This window comes from Pantherophis guttatus, chromosome 2, assembly GCF_059756535.1.
Source record: "Pantherophis guttatus breed Tessera chromosome 2, ASM5975653v1, whole genome shotgun sequence".
Classification (NCBI taxonomy): domain Eukaryota; kingdom Metazoa; phylum Chordata; class Lepidosauria; order Squamata; family Colubridae; genus Pantherophis; species Pantherophis guttatus.
This window is the reverse complement of record NC_142064.1, coordinates 92,164,180-92,176,904: the sequence shown is the minus strand read 5'-3', so window position 1 is coordinate 92,176,904 and position 12,725 is coordinate 92,164,180. Positions and strand designations below refer to the sequence as shown.

Here is a 12,725-nt window from a genome sequence, read left to right as displayed (position 1 = left end):
TGTATTTGCATAGTACTACTCTCAATTTGTTTGAAATTTTGCTTAATAACAAAAAGATGAATTGCTTGTAAAAAGTTCTGGGGATAAGATATGCATACTCTAATTTTAAAAATCTTTCTACTGCAAATTCATTAGAATTCCTAACACTGAGTCAGTATTAAAACAGGCTGACATGTCAACTTATCTCATGTATTACTGGTAGCAGTGTTGAAGGGTATTCATTTAATATACAAGCAAAGCAATCCAGACAGAACATAAGCAACTTTATCACAGCAATAGGTCTGGCAGGACATATTACAGATTGTGACTGCTGAAGAGTTCCATCTGATGGAACGCAGGAGACAAGCCTTTTCTGCCGTGGCACCCTGGAACTTTATTCCCTGAAATGAGGTTAGTCCCAAATCAACTGGCCTTCTGGAAATCTCTTTAAAACATGATTTTTCCAGTAGGCTTTGGGATCCTATGGAAATAGGGAGCATAAAGGATTGTTATATATGACTGCAACTGAAACCAGAATTTCCCTTGCTAAGCAAGTCGATTGCTAAGTGAATCCACACTCAATTGTATCATATATATTTTTTTGCCATGGTTAAGCAAATCACTACAGTTATTAAGTGCATTGTGTGGCCATTAAATGAATCTGGCATCTCCCACTGACTTTGCTGGTCAGAAGCCAGTTGGAAAGATTGCAAATGGCAATCACATAACCCCAAGTTATGATGCTGCAGCCATCATAAATAAATGCTGGTTGCCAGTCTCCTGAACTTGGATCCCATGACCACAGGGATGCTTCTAAGGTTATAAAGCATGAAGACCAATCGTAAGTCATTTCTTTCAGTGCCTTTGTAATGTTAAATGATAAATGGTTGCAGCTTGAGGATTTGGTCCATTCTACCATGGTCTTATTTATATTTATATGCTTAACTGTTTTTAATGGATGCTTTAGACTTTTTAACTTTGTTTCACTGCATGCTTACAGAGTCATGTTTGTGAAATGGGGCACTATATAAGTTTGATAATTAAAACAGACTGTGGGGCAAAAATTAAGCAACATTTGTTTGTTTCTTCTTGTAAGTAAAATTTTAGACTTGTTTAATTATCTTACTTTTTTCTCAGTTGAGAACATAGTGGAAGGCAGGGAGAAATTCTCGATACAGTACCACTAAGAATATGTCACACCTATTATTTAGACATTCATGAATGAAATAAAACAATCCAGGGGTGAAATCCAGCAGGTTCTGACAGGTTCTGGAGAACCAGTAGCGGAAATTTTGAGTAGTTCAGAGAACCAGCAAATACCACCTCTGGCTGGCCCCAGAGTGGGGTGGGAATGGAGGTTTTGCAATATCCTTCCCCCAGGAGTGGGGAGGGAATGGGGATTTTGCAGTATCCTTCCCCTGGAGTGGGGTGGGAATGGAGATTTTGCAGTATCCTTCCCCTGCCACGCCCACCAAGCCACACCCACAGAACCGGTAGTAAAAAAAATTGGATTTCATCACTGAATCAATCTCACCTTTCTGCTCAAGTGACAGATTGTTCTACAGAAGTATGAAAATCCAATGCCAGTCTGGTTTTCTGAGTTTACAGCTTTCTCTTTGAAATTTCTCACCCAGTGGACTATAGGTCTAAATTTTTTGACATTTCAACAGTGACATTTGGAAAGGATTGCAAGTTGAGTTTTGCTTCACCAAACTAAAATTGTATATCCAGTGGGAGATAAGTAAAGTTATCTGTTTACAGGAAAATGGTGTTCAAACATTGGAATCTATCTTAGCACTAGCACTAGCACTTATATTTATATACTGCTTTACAGTGCTTTACAGCCCACTCTAAGCAGTTTAGAGTCATCATATTACCCCCCAAAATTTGGGTCCTCATTTTACCCATCTTGGAAGGATCGAAGGCTGAATCATTCTTGAGCCTGGTGAGATTTGAACTGCCAAATTGCAGGCAGCCAGCAGTGTGCAGAAATAGCCTGCAGTACTGCACTCTAACCACTACGTCACCGCAGCTCATCTTCCTTTCCACTATCTTCCCAAGATTGTCTTTCTTGGATTAAAAGACAGCCACACTTGTCAAAGGCTTTCTGATTGCAGTACATTAAAAAATTTGTCTGCCTCTTATAAATGCAAACATACTAGAAAAGTTATTGAAAATTACTGATGCAATGCACTGGTTCATTCATCCCCAAAAGCTACAACAAATCATTGCAACATTTAAGCTTTCGCACTGATTCCCCCAGAAGTCCTAATTGTACGGTCACTGGATCTGATCAGATGGCTACACCTGGTTGATCTTGTGTAGAACTGGAAACTAAGCAGGTCTGGATGGACCTTGCAGACAAACACAGAGTTGTAGACCAGATTGAATTCAAAAACACATCTAGGAAAGACATTGACAAACCACTTCCATGCTGTTGTCAAAAGAAATAGATGGATACATCCATGAAGTTGCCAGAGGCTGACTTGAAAATTGTACTTTCAAATACAGGTAGTCCTTGACTTACAGATAGTTCGTTTTGTGACCATTCAAAGTTACAGCAGCACTGAAAAAAGTGACTTATGACCATTTTTCACACTTACGACCTTTGCAGCATCCCCATGATTATGTGATCAAAATTCAGACACTTGGCAACTGATTCATATTTATGACGGTTGCAGTGTCCCTGGGGTCATGTGAACACTTTTTGCGACTTCTGATAAGCCAAGTCAGTGGGGAAGCCAAATTCAATTAACAACCATGTTACTGATTTAACAACTACAGTAATTCCATTTTGGCAAGAAAGGCCACAAAATGGAGCAAAACTGAAATGCCTCACAGAAATTTTGGGCTCAATCGTATTTCTAAGTGGAGGACTACCTGTATCTGAAAGAATGTCACATAGAAGAAGGTCAAGACTCACTTTCTGTTGTCTCAGTTTACAGAACATGTAATAAGATTTTTAAATCCCAAGATGATCTATGAATCCAAGTATAAATCTAAAAAAAAAAAAGAAGTTCCCCAGTAACAATAACTACCAGAAAGATGGAAGTGTCATCTTTCATTGGTTGCATGTAAGTAGAGGTTAAATACTCATCTGCTCTGGGATGCTTTCATTTGGATTCCTTCATTGAACAAGAAATTAAACACAATAGTCTTCACACTCCTTGGGATTTTAAAGATTCTCAGTGCAAGAACCTGATCATTTACATGCCCATTAAAAGATCTTAGACTGCTCCATCCATTCCTTCCCAACACCACTCTGATCATTCCACTCCCACAACTCACAATTGCCTTCATTTTAAATCCTAATTAAACTATACTGTTCCAAAATATTTAAGTGGGTCCCAAAGCAAAGCTTGTGGTTGGAACACATCTCTAATTCCTATCCTTATAGTCAAGCTCCTTTGGAGAATGTGAACTACTAAACATCCAAGTACACGTGACATAAAGCCTGTTATTTCTATTTGAAGGCTTTGTTTTTATCACAGGCCAATACTGGAGAGCTTTTGGGAGGAAGAAAGCTAATAGTTTTCTTCCCAACATGCTGCCAGCAAAAATCCCCCACATCTGGCCAAAAGTGTCAGCTGAGAACAGAATCTTCTACCAAAATCACGATTCAGAGAAATAATTGGATCTATGATATCCTTGTCCTAACTGGGAGCTCCCCAGATTCAGAACTTCAATTTTTTGGAGTTCTCATCAATAGCTACACTGAATAGGGAATTCAGGGAGAACATCCAGATTGGAGGCGATATCTTTTTTTTTTTATTATTGAAAAAGTTTTCAAATACAAATTTTTCCCCCTTTTTTTTCCCCCTCTCCCTCCCCCTCCCTAACCCCCCCTCCCCACCCATCCCCCCCTGTGACTTCTTCATAACAAAAAAAAAACCTAATTCATAACAGATTACTTACTCCCTCCTCTAGATATTGACCTTTACTTACTAAAAATATTATTAATATTATAACATCCCCCTTTATCCATACATATCAGAAAAGAGAAAAGAAAGGAAAAAAAAAAGACATTATACTATGACATTATAGAATAACTTCCCCACTTTAAAACTATACGATAAGTCCTACTTTAACATTTAATCTTCTATATATATTACTATAACATTTCAAAGCGGCCTTCCCCATAAAATCTAGTTTAACATTTATTCCACTCTATCCATTTCCTCCACTCCCCTAAATATATCACTTAAAAATCCCTTTTCTTAGACTAATCAATCTACTAACTAGCTTATTCACCCACTATCATGCAAAATTGCCATACACAACATTTCTTAACATCTTTGATTCACTGCCCACACTACTTAAAAATATATGTCTATATTTTCCATTATATCTAAATAAAAAAAAAAAAAAGACAATGACTTTAAATTTATAATCCATATAGTATCTTCTTTGAGGTCTTTCCACTGGATTGGTAGAACCAACATCCATAATCGGGTAACATAGCTTGCTGGTGCAACAGTTTATTCAGGATCTTCAATCATATCTGCCCCCGTCAGTAGTAAATATCTTCTTATATGTATAAAAGTAAAAACAACCACCCGAGTGACATTATAATTATATTCCATATAGTAATAATTGTGGGTTTCATCAGGATTATTAATTCCCATCATCGTAGTGGGTAACAACCCGATCTTCTGCATGCCCCAGCATAATTCTCTTGCCTTGTGATTCAAGATCAAATTAAAAAAAAAAAAAGATAATATAATATGTTTAATGATCCATATAATTACAGCCGCTAGATTGGCATACGCACAGTATTGGAAAGAGAAAATTCAACCACCAGAAGAGCTTACAATTAAGAAAATACTTGAGTGCGCAGAGATGTCTAAATTAACCTATGAATTAAATGATGAAAAGTCAGTTTACTATATGGTGTGGGAAAGGTGATACAAGTGGTTGCATGATAGAATGAAAGAAAGATCTAAAGGTGTATTAAATAATGGTTAAAAGTGAGTTAAAATGTCACCAAGTATTATTTATGGAAATAGTTAAAACACTGCACATCCGATATAAATTGAAAAGCTATATTATGTATATGTTGTTTCATGTTATTGTTTGAATGTTTGTTTGTTTTTTCCTCTTATTTCTCTTTTGTTTTTGTCCTTTGTTTTTTGTTTGTTTTTTTTAAAAGAAAATCTCAATAAAGTTTAATTTAAAAAAAAATATATAATATGTTTATCAACACAAAAAGAAATTCCAAAATGGATAATTCAAATCCATCAGTTTAAGGCTCGTTTCACGTCCCCAGATTACGGCCATGCAGAGATCTGCCACAATCCTCAGGATGATATTAACTAATACGTCGCCGAGATTGGAGGCGATATCTATGTGCTTATCAAAAACAGATTTACTGAAATCAGTGAGAAGTTAGACACAACCAAGAGAAGTACACCGAAATTAAAGAATTTAGGTATGCTTGAATATAACCATATGAAACAGTCTCTGCATTCACCCTTCAAATTAAATAAGCATACCCAGAAAATTTACTGCATATGTGGTAGCTTATACAAACTATACTTTTAAATATTGCATTGCTGGGTATTCAAAACCTTTCACACCCAGAAAACCAGTCACTGTAGATGTCCTTTTTTTTTTTTTTTTTACTGAAATCAAAATTAGCTTTCCTATGTCGCCCTGTTAGTTTAATGAAACTGACATGACAGGCTGGAAATAAAAACTGAATTTCCGTATTATGCTAAGTCACTTGTCTTGGATTAACACAAACCCTGTCACTTATGGGATATTCTACAAACTCTAATTAAAGCACACCTGCCTTAGATTATCTGCAAACTAAGTCTGAATGTATGTGTATTTTATAAAAATGAAAAAGTTATTGCAGCTTTCAAGATGCAACCCTTACATACAGTATATGGTTTATGGTTTATTAAATTTGTATACCGCCCTTCTCCCGAAGGACTCAGGGCGGTGAACAGTCAAAATTAAAATACATACAATATAAAAATTAAGATGAATTAAAACAGAATTAAATCAAATTGGCTTCCCAAAAATTTAAAACCCTTTGCCCCTAAAATAACCCATTAAAATTAAAATTTTAAGCCAAATTAACTACCAAATCCCAAGTCATGGAGGAAGAAAAATGTTGATAGAGGAGCTTAGACTTTCTTATGTACACTTCTCTGGAGTAAAATCAAGAATATGCTAAGAAATGACATCATGTTCAAGTTTGTTTTGATCTAGCAAGACTAGTATGACTGATCTAGCAAGAAAAAATAGAAATTGGCTGTATAGGACATTTTCTTCTGTTTTCTTTGTTTCTTCCACTATCTAGCTACAGTACCTGTTTTCAGAGTCCAGTGAAGATGTCAGAGGACTACCTAAGGCCCAGGTATTTTGCTGAAAATAATGCTTCCATGAGAAAAAGAAAACCTAAAACATGTTTTGCAAATTGATGCCTCTATAAAGACAACCCTCTTGTCTCTGATTTACAATATATTCCATAACTGTGGCAGTAAAGCACTAACATTCTACATTTGCTTAGTCTTGTATGTGCTATGGTATTAAATCACCAATACAGTTTTAAGATTCCTGTCCTAAAGACAAGATAATATACATTACAAAGTTTGCGAAAGGTTGATATCTCTGAGTTTTACTTGGTTGTCTTTTTGAGGAATAGCAACATTTATTACAGGTACAATAAGAGCAGTACAGGTATTACTAATTTAAATTTTCATTAGGAACTATAATTGTTATAAATATGACATTATGTACAGGTGGTTTACTAAATTCTTGATCAAAGTTTTTTACATAATCCTCTAATTCACAGTAAAGTCAGTTTTAGAGCCTACATAGTTTCTTTGTATAAACTGAAATTACGTTGCATTTTCTCATAGTAAAGTATATGTATATCACACATCACATATTGTTGACTTTCTGCAGAGTACTCTCATTAATTTGACTTACTCAACTTAAACAGAATTTATATAACTTGCAAAATAAAAGATCTTGGCGAATCCAAATCTCCAATTAATAGTGTATAATGCTGCTAACACTTAGCTCCATTAATTAGGAACAAAAGTCCATCAAGTGAAGTATGATGTTGAACCAATCCTAAAACTAATCCTTGAGGAATGGCGCTTAACTTATTTGCAGTTGGTATATTTGCAAAAGGGATTATGAAAACCTTTGCATATTTTCTGTGCTTAACTAAAGTACTCTCATCTTCCTTATTCCCAGTTTCTGATGTTTTAATGTATACAATCCCAGCTTAGTAAGGAATGTTAGAAGTGATGTATGATACTTTTCTATCCACTTCAGGCAGCTGGTGAAATAGGCAGGACTTATAAAAACACGACGCAGTGATATGAAGCAGCATTCAGCAGATTTGAAAGAATGTATGTTGTGCATTCAAATTATATGAACATAGTCTTTCAAATCCATATAATTATGAAACCTTGAACAGGCAAATTCCAAAATCAAGTGGGCACAATCTTTTCATATTTCAGTTATGCATATTGTACATTGGTTATGTAAAACTTGTGACAGAGTAAGCAGATACAAACTGCTCATGCTTTGATTCTAACTTGATCCTATAGACAGAACTCACTGAATTGTATGAATTTAAAGACTTTATAAACCCATTCATGTCACTCTAGGACTGTGATGGCGAACCTGTGGCACGTGGAGCCATATTGGTGGGCACATGAGCTCAGCACCGGCATGCATGCGTGCGCTGGCCATCTGATTTTCGGGCCTTCTGGGCCCACCAGAAGTCAGGAAACACACTGTTTCCAGCCTCCGGAGGGCCTCTGGGGGGCAGGGAAGGCCATTTTTGCCCTCCCCAGGTTCCTAGAAAGGCTCTGGAGCCTGGGGAAAGCAAAAAATGGGCCTACCGGGCCCACCGGGCCATCATGTGCCAAAAGCGGGGAGAGCAGAGGGCGGGGCACATAGAATTATGGATATGGGCACACGTGCGTGTGATCCCACCACGCTCCCCCCACTTTTGGCACGCGATGGCAAAAAGGTTAGCCATCACTGCTCTAGGATAACTGATAATAAAAACAAGAGCAAAGTAAACTAAACACATTACAATACAGTGCCATTCTGTATCTCTAGGGCCTGGTGGCTCAGCAGACTGATAGCATTGTAATTAACACCAGCTGTCTGCAATTACTGTAAGTTCGAATCTCACCAGGCTCAAGGTTGACTCAGCCTTCCATCCTTTCTAAGGTAGGTAAATTGAGGACCCAGTTTGTGGGGGCAATAAACTGACGTTGTATAAAATATACAAAAGTATGAAGGCTATTGCTTAACGCATTGTAAGCTGCCCTGAGTCTCCAGAGAAGGGCGGCATATAAATCAAATAAAAAAAAAAATCTGTAAGCAAAATGCATCCTTACTACATAATAAGCATAGGGGTAATACTATTAATTGTAAATGCTTGGTGCCAATTACATAATGCCTGTGGAAAAGCAGATAGTGCAAAAGAAAAGAAGCATATCCAAGGTCCAACCAGATGATATCAAAGGAGACGGACAACATACCCAAGCCCACCCCATTGAATCTGGTGGGAGGGACAGAAATCACTGGAGATAAGCAGTCCTAAAAGTGAACTTGGACTGCACCCAGAAGACAATTGGAAGTAAGTGTAGTTTATAAAACTATTGTTTTACATGGGTGTAACCAGGGTGTGCACAGAACTGCACATCTTCTAAAGAAAGCTCTAACACTGGCAAAGGTGGAAGGAAAAAGAAGAGGCTGACCAGTAGCAAGGTAGATAGATCCAGTTATAATGGTGATAGTTACACTGTTGGAGAATCTAAAAGAACGTATTAGGGACTTATGATCCTGGATGGTATATAATCTTGCCTAAATATGGTTCTTAAATTGAATGCTAATGATTATTCACAAAGATATAACCAAGGTGATGATGGTAATTCCAGGTAATAACAGAAGAATGATTTCTTTCTATTAGTACTAGCACCATACAACAGTGACAGATCCATCCCTGATGCCATCTCTACACACAAGGGTGTACATATCATATCCTCACCCCACTGATAATAGCCCTCAGCTTCTCCACAACTTCTGAAAAGCACGGAAACTTCAATATTTCACAAAACTCTTTCATAAGCAACTTTTTCCAGGCACCATTGCAAATGGCTCCCAAATCCTGATAATCTGACAGAATGTATCTCTTTTGATAGGCTTCTCAGGCTGCTGCATTTCAGAGGATATCAGCTGCTTTAAAAAAAATTGCTGAAATGTGCACATTTTTTGTGAAGGAGCACAAATTGCCAATAACACTGCAGAATATTTCTTGGGAGACAGGTGAAGTGAAGAAGCAATATCAGTCCCGTCAGCTCACACATAATAGTTTGTACTGGCATTGCAATAAGGTTAAAAATTGCAATAAATCTGCAACATAGGGGATCAGGTAACAAGACAGAAAAGTGCCAGTAAAACTTGTATAGATTTTTATTTGTGAAAAATTGTACTAGTGCTTCAGCATCCAATTCCTGTCCAATGAGAACAAGTCACCTATATCCCATTGTTATATACTGTTTTTATATAAATTTGTTTTGCAGTTATGTTTTATGATTCATTAAATGGGTATTACTTTTTCCACTACAGTTTTAGCCAAAGGACAACCATCCTGTCCTATTTTAGGAACTTGTGTAGTCTATACACTTCACCTTAACCTTGAACTTCAAAGTTAAAACATCTGCACCTCCTCCCCAGTATATTTCTATTCTGCTAACACTAATCAATTTTACTACCAAGAGAGGGAGAAATGAGATAATCTTGAAAGTAAACTTTAAAAAAGGAGCGGAGAACCACAAAATTCTTTTGAAAGGGCAAATAAGGAGAAAGCACTGGAAAGTATTAGTACAGCATGCATCTAAACAAAAATTGCTTTGGCTGCTAAATGGGGACAACTGGAAAACCATCTGATTAATATTTTTTGTTTTTGTTTTTCTTATAACCCCCTGCAAAATATTTGCTTGGGAAAACTGCACCTTTGAGACAACTATGCCCTGGATGAACTTGAGAATCTCCACAGACGTTTGTGCTCTTGCAAAAGTTATAGGAGTTTTCACACGACCGTTGCTGGCACAGGTATGTTAAACCGTTCTAAGTAAAAGAAGTCTCGCTTCCTAATGTCTTATTTTTGCTCGCCGCCAGAAAAATCCCATTCGGAGGGAAACCGCTTCTTCCTGCTCTCTTCTTTCCCGCCGCCTTGCTTAGGAGGCAGATTTTTCCTGAAAAGCTTCCTTCCGTGCCAGGCGCTTTTATCCTCCAGGCCGCCACGCGCCTCAGCCCAGCCTTTTCTGGTCCTGGAGGAACCGGAGCGCTCTCGACCGGCTCTGGTTCCCCCCCCCTTCCCTCCCCCGGCTCGTAGCAGCCCCCTGAACCAGGGTGACCTTGGCCCACGTTCCAGGCATTCCTGCGCCGGCTGCCTCCTCAGCGGAGGAGTTACTAGCGGTCACCAAGCATGAGCCGGGCTTTTCTTTCGGCGGGCCCCTTCCCCGCCCTCCTCCATTCCAGCGAGCGCACTGGCGGAGCCGCTTCTGGCCTCTCCTGACGCGGCGGGAGTAAACACGCGAAGAGGCTTGGAAGCACCGGCGGAAGGAAGCACCGTTTGCCTTCTAAGAACACGGCGCGGGCTACGCAGAGGTTGCGCCTCACCTTCCCGTCGCTACTCGAAAACTAAACGCGCGCCAAACGGACCGCCCCGCCAAACGGTCCGAACACCTCTCGGCGAGGCTTTCCCGCTTTCCCAACTATTACGCAGCCGTCCCTTTCCCGAAGCGGCCGCCGGGCTTGGGCTTTCGCGAGTCTCCTCACGGGCAACGCGTTTCTTTTTCTTTCTTTAAGCAAAGCAACGAACGAATCTAAAAATGCGGTGGGGGGGGGAGAACGCAAGATGCGTAATCGTCGCTCAAATGTTGCTCCACGGGTCAAAGGCAGTCAAAGACATTTCTTTGCAAGCTCCGGGAGACGCCACGTTTTTTTGGGTGGGGGGAGGGATGCTGAGGAAAACACGCCCCTCTCGCCCGCCCTCTGAATGTTGGGCCGTCCTCTTCACTTCTTCTGGTGGTCCCACTCGGCCACGCCCCCTCGGAGAGAATAACCTGATACAACCCACCTGAACCTGTTTCGCGCACCTGCCCTCCGTCTCCCCCAATACCGAGTTAACACACTCGGCAGGGTAGACCGCTAGCTCAAGGCAGGAGGCAGCCAGGTTGCCCTTCTACTGAGGCTGACACTACACCTGGCTGGTGGTAGGTTTCATTCAGAGCCGTGACGAGCTCTGCCCTTTTTCCTTTTTCCACAGCCTCGTGTTAGCCTCCTACTTCCTAGAACGAATGTGTCGAAACAAGCCCTCTCGGTAGCCCGCAAGCTTTGCAAATCTTGGTCGGGACCCCCAGCTTGTCAGGCGCTCTGCTCCCTTCCAATTCCCCGCCCCGTAACCCACGTCTGCCCATTATTAAACTCTCCGTTTGTCGTATGCCTCGCTCGGTTTTCCCCTCGGAAAGTTTCCCTTCCTTCCTTCCTTTCTGTTGGCGCCTCGCGTTCCCCGGCAGCCGGTTATGCTCTAGGCTCGGTTCGGTTCCTTTTCTCCTTCCACGGCGACCCCGAGCCTCCCGTGGGAGAGACGGAGGCGATCTCTCTCTCTCTCTCGGGGCGGCGAGCAAAAACCGGACTTACTTGACGAGGCCACGACGTTCTGGCTAGCCGACTTCCCGCAAAGCGCGACGAGGCAGCAGCTCCACATACACAGGGCTGGCAGGAGCGCTGGTCTTCTTCTACACATGGCTCGAAAAAAAAGGCGACCGGTGGTCCCCGGACCGAAACAAGGGAAGGCAGCGGGCGGGGGCAGTGAGAGGGGAAGCGTTCGTTGGAAAAGAACGGGGCGAGAAAAAAGTTTCCCGAAGTTTTAACGGGGGAGAAAGCTGAGGAAGGGCGAGAGCCTCCGCTGGAAGAGCAAGGGAGACGCTAACTCCGCGCTCGGCTCCACTTCCCCCGCGCCTTAAGTGCTTGAAGAGAAATATGCAAATGAGACTCCCCACCTATTGGCTCTTATCTTACGCGTTTTTTGTGAAGGGAGGAGGGAGGGGCCCTTGTAGCCCCTGGCATTGGAGCCGAGCCGGCTGGACTGAAGGGCGGCCGCCCGTTTCCTTCTTCCAAAGATGCCTTTCGCATTAAAGCAGGAGCGGTTTAGCCGTCCCCGCGGTTCAGAAACTTGCGCACGGAGCGGATTTCCACAAGGAAGGCCTTTCTCCTGTAACGCCACGGAGTTTGTCACACAACGAATCCCGGCATGGAACGGTTCGATCCGCCACGGTGTTGCACAAAGCTCGCCAGGGCAACCGAACCGGACCCGCCGCCGATCAAGCATATTATGTCCTTGACCCCGTAGTTTATGCGGGTGGGAGGGCTGGGATCCAAGGCCGAAGAGGAGCGTAGGGCGGGAAGGTTGCACGCTTTGCCTTCGTCCGCTCCTCTTCAAAGAAGCTGCGTTTTGTTTTGTTTTGTTTTGCCCCGAGTTCTCACAGGAGCCGCGCGATCCCGGAAACGCGTTAAAAGAGGCGCCCGTAGCGCGCCTTCCCGCCTGCTCCGAATCGCTTTTTCCAGTTTTGTATCCGAAACGTCCCAAGCCTTTTTTTCTTCGTGGATTTAAAGGTGGTTGCTCCACGAAAGGTATTCCCACGGTTACAGCTTATACGGAGGGATAACGATGCGGGTGAATACGTCAGGCACGAATT

The 12,725-nt window shown here is 41.3% G+C and overlaps 1 protein-coding gene across 1 annotated transcript in view; it reads right to left on the bottom strand.

Moving 5' to 3' along the window:
- Positions 1–12,384, bottom strand: part of LPL (lipoprotein lipase) — a 35,813-nt gene extending 23,429 nt beyond the window's left edge. Inside the window, exon 1 of the mRNA XM_034410675.3 lies at positions 11,668–12,384. Within this exon, the coding sequence (XP_034266566.1) occupies positions 11,668–11,773 (106 nt within the window). The 5' untranslated portion in view covers positions 11,774–12,384. The remainder of the gene's footprint in view (positions 1–11,667) is intronic.
- Positions 12,385–12,725: the final 341 nt, after the last annotated feature.